This window comes from Arachis ipaensis, chromosome B10, assembly GCF_000816755.2.
Source record: "Arachis ipaensis cultivar K30076 chromosome B10, Araip1.1, whole genome shotgun sequence".
NCBI classification, from domain to species: domain Eukaryota; kingdom Viridiplantae; phylum Streptophyta; class Magnoliopsida; order Fabales; family Fabaceae; genus Arachis; species Arachis ipaensis.
In genome coordinates, this window is record NC_029794.2 from 120809756 (window position 1) to 120814552 (window position 4797).

At 37.8% G+C, this 4797-nt stretch overlaps 1 protein-coding gene across 1 annotated transcript; it reads left to right on the forward strand.

Annotated features, from left to right (window-relative positions):
- Window positions 27–3404, forward strand: LOC107624176 (pentatricopeptide repeat-containing protein At1g18485). Its single transcript, XM_016326653.2, has one exon. The coding sequence runs from the start codon at window positions 121–123 to the stop codon at window positions 2977–2979; it is 2859 nt and encodes a 952-aa protein (XP_016182139.1). The 5' UTR covers window positions 27–120; the 3' UTR covers window positions 2980–3404.

The following is a 4797-nucleotide window of genomic DNA, read 5'->3' on the forward strand; positions in this document are numbered from 1 at the left end:
TAATGTAAACACGAATTTTTGCATTTTTGTTTTCTTTATGATTATGTTGTCAGAATGCAAGCGCGTAACGAGTAACGACTGAAACCGAAGCCTATCCTTTCCTGTTGACCGTTGTTAACAATGGGTTGTTTGGCGCCACAACTGCCACTCTCATCCCATCACCTCCATAACCGCCGCATTCTTGACTCATCCACTCAAATCCCAAAATCATCCCTCACTCCCTCAATCCACCGAAACCACAATCTCCGCCTCGCCGGCAACTTTAACGACGCCGTGACCTCTCTCCACTTCAACTCCAACGACGCCGTTTCAACGTCACAATCCATTACAGCGCTGCTCCAGCAATGCATTCTCCACAAAAACATCCAACTTGGCCGGACCCTTCATTCACTCATCTCCACGTCCCCTCAGCTCCGCAACGACGTCGTTCTCACTACCCGCTTAATCACCATGTACGCCGCATGCGCCTCACCCTCCGAATCACGTTCAGTGTTCCAGAATTTTCCCAACAAGAAAGACCTATTCCTCTACAACGCGCTTCTCAGCGGTTACGCGCGCAACGCGCTCTACCGTGACGCCATTTTGCTCTTCGTTGAATTGATCTCCGTCGCAGGGCTTCTGCCGGACAATTTCACGCTGCCATGTGCTGTCAAGGCCTGCGCCGGGCTCACCGAGGTGGAACTCGGGGAAGCGCTTCACGCGCTTGCGTTGAAGCTGGGACTGTGCTCTGATTCGTTTGTGGGGAATGCGCTTATTGCTATGTATGGGAAGTGTGGGTTTGTTGAGAGTGCGTTCAAGGTGTTTGAGAAAATGCCTCGGAGAAACTTGGTTTCCTGGAACTCAATTATGCTTGTGTGCTCGGAGAACGGGCTTTTTGATGAGATTTGTGGTCTGTTTAAGGGGCTTTTGTTGAATGATGGTGGTGATGAAGGTTCGGTACCTGATGTTGTTAGTGTGGTCACAATGGTTCCTGTGGTTGCTGCAATGGGTGAAGTGAAATTGGGGATGCTGCTTCATGGTTTGGCTTTGAAACTGGGGCTTTGTGGTGACTTGAAGGTTAGTAATTCACTTATGGATATGTATTCGAAATGTGGTTACTTGTGTGAGGCGCGAGTTGTGTTTGATTTGATCAGTGACAAGAATGTTGTGTCTTGGAATTCTATGATTAGAGGGTACTCCAAGGCTGGTGATTCTCGCGGAACATTTGAGCTGCTACGGAAGATGACAATGGAAGAGAAAATATTGGTAAACGAGGTGACAGTGTTGAATGTTCTGCCAGCTTGTTTAGAAAAGATTCACTTGTTAAGCTTGAAAGAGATTCACGGTTATGCCCTTAGGCGTGGGCTTCAGAATGATGAATTAGTAGCCAATGCTTTTGTTGCTGCGTACCCAAAGTGTGGTTCAATGGATTGTGCTGAGCGTGTGTTTAATGGAATGGCGGGGAAAACTGTGAGCTCTTGGAATGCATTGATTGGTGCCCTTGCGCAAAATGGATTTCCTGAAAAGGCTTTAGACTTGTACCTTGTGATGACGGCTTCTGGGTTGGATCCTGATTGGTTTACAATTGGAGCCATTCTACTCGCTTGTGCCCAACTCAAACTCCTACGCTCTGGCAAGGAGATTCATAGTTTCATGTTGCGAAATGGTTTAGAATCAGATGAGTTTATTGGGATATCGTTGCTGTCGCTTTATATTAACTGTGGAGAAATGTTGCCAGCAAAACTCCTTTTCGATAAGATGGAAAACAAAAGTTCAGTGTGCTGGAATACAATGATTACTGGCTTTTCACAGAATGGACTTCCTTGTGAGGCCCTTGATACATTCCGGCAAATGCTTTCAAGTGGAACTCACACTCAAGAGATTGCCTTAATGGGTGTTATGGATGCTTGTTCACAAGTTTCAGCCTTGCGGCTGGGAAAAGAAGTTCATTCCTTTGCACTGAAAGCTCATCTTACAGAGGATACCTTTGTAACTTGCTCACTGATAGACATGTATGCAAAATGTGGATGCATGGAACAATCTCAAAACATTTTTGAGAGGATAATTGAGAAAGATGAAGCATCTTGGAATGTTATAATTGCAGGACATGGAGTTAATGGGAATGGATTGAAGGCATTAGAACTTTTTGAACTAATGCAAAGATCGGGCTGCAGACCAGATTCTTATACATTTATGGGAGTTCTGATGGCCTGTAACCATACTGGCTTGGTGACAGAAGGGTTAAAATATCTTGATCAGATGCAGACTTTGCATGGCATAAAGCCAAAATTAGAGCATTATTCATGTGTGGTGGATATGCTTGGTCGGGCAGGACAACTCAGTGAAGCTCTAAAACTTGTAAATGAGCTGCCATATGAACCAGATTCGGGGATATGGAGTTCATTACTTAGTTCCTGTAGGAATTATCGTGATTTGGATATAGGGGAGAAAGCTTCCAAAAAGTTATTAGAGTTGGGGCCAGAAAAAGTTGAGAATTATGTACTGCTATCGAACTTATATGCTGGGCTAGGAAAATGGGACGACATGAGACAGGTGCGGCGGAAGATGAAGGAGATTGGCCTTCAGAAAGATGCAGGCTGCAGTTGGATTGAAATCGGAGGAAAGGTTTATAGATTTCTTGTTGGTGATGGAGGCTTTTTAGAATCAAAACAAGTTCAAAAGACTTGGGTTAAATTGGAGAAAAAAATAAGCAAAATTGGATATAAACCCGACACAAGTTGTGTGCTTCATGAACTAGAAGAAGAGGAAAAGATTAAAATTCTTAAGAGCCATAGTGAGAAGCTAGCAATTTCATTTGGTTTGTTACATACAGCTGAAGGTACAACGCTGAGGGTTTGTAAAAATCTTCGCATTTGTGTAGATTGTCACAATGCAATAAAATTGGTATCCAAGGTTGTTGAAAGGGAGATTATTGTTAGGGACAATAAGCGCTTTCATCATTTTAAAAGTGGACTTTGTTCCTGTGGAGATTATTGGTAGTTGAAGGCCTAAATTGGGTTTTTAAGTCATTAATTTGGTTGAGTGAAGAACTGCAGAAAATATGACTGGATTTCTTGGTGCTGATTCTGTATATATTCCACATCTATACACTGTACAACTACTGAAGTTCTTATTTTTAAGTTAGCCCCTATCCTCTCCAAATCTTTGGCATTTAAGGGGAATCTTTGGAGAAGAGTGTTGATCGAGCTTTGGCCTCCATTTTCTCTTGTTGAGGTACTCTTCTAAGTTGGGAATTGATCATCTCAATTGAAAATTCCACTCCACCATGTCAAGTATAGATTTCTATTAATATCAGCTTCTTAGCCACAGATGTAGCCATAAACTTATTTATGCGAAGTCTCTGTTGAGAAAGTGACGTTTAAGTTATGTCCATATAATATAAAAAAAGATGAGCCATTACTTCATTAATGATTCATTATTTTTACCTTACTACCTATAAATTTTCAAAAAGAAAGGAAGGGGAAGAATTTCAGATGAGATGAATGCATCAAGGGTATAAAGTTTTGGTCACAACAAAATAACAAAGTAAAACAGAAGAGTCACCGTCACAAGCTATATAACTGTTTAACCAAGAAAATGGGGCTCTTATGCATTTTGATATTGTAAACACCAAAAAGGGTTACCGGTTACCAGATTTATATATGTACTCTGTACATAATGGAGATACAGATATGAGAAAGGTTTAATAATGTATAATTTTTTTTAAAATATTTTTTATCATACATAATTTATAAAAAAGTATTATTGGTAAAATTAGATAATTTTTTTTAAAATAACATTTTAAATGTTTAATTTGCGGGTATAGATAATTTGGACACAATTCACCTTACTTATCTCGTTTATAATGTATCTCTTTTATATCGTTTTACACCATAAACGAGATAAAACACATACATCTATTAACGTATTATGTGTGCACATGTGTTAAGACACGAAACATATCTCGTGTACATTGTAAATAAAATATGTTAATAATCAAATCAGTAAACGAGATATGCTCCAACGGGACCTATATATATAACCCGTTCAGAGTACGGATTATTTGTCATTTTCCCTACTTTTTCACTTTTTCTTGAGATATTTGAGTTAGTTGGACACTATGGCACGCGCAGATGCACGTTCAAATGATATCAATAGGCTGAACATGATATGACATATCACTGGAGTCAGGGACGGACCCATGTAGTAGCATGAGGGGCACTTGCCCCCACTTTTTTTTTTTTTTAAATATACATATATAATATGCCTCTATTTTAAATTTTAAATGATCCCATTATAAATAAACTTAGTCTAATTATTTAAAGTTCTAAATTTACTTTTTTTTCTATCATTTTAACTATTAATTAACCTAATTAAATTTAATCTTTTTCCATCATCAAATTTCAGCCTTCATCACTCCTTTATTCTCTTAAATCCTCTTATTAGTTTCAACCTTCTTTTTCTATTCCTTTTCTAGTGGTCATCTTCTCTTCATCAAAAGGTAAATTTTAAATGCTCTATTTTTTTATATAACTCTCTATGACTCTATGTATCTTTTAATTTCATTGTTTCTCTTTTTGATATTTTCAATTACAAATTTTAATTTAAACATTTATAGTTTAGGTATTAATCTAATTTTTCATTCTTTTCATACATTTATATATTTTATTTAATTTTCAATTTAGTGATCCTTATTATTTATTTGTTTATCTTTTGTTCTATTTTATTATATGTAATTATGTTGCATATAAATTTCTAAAATCAATTGATCAATTTACTAATTTAAAATATATATTTTTTATTTATACAAATAATAAT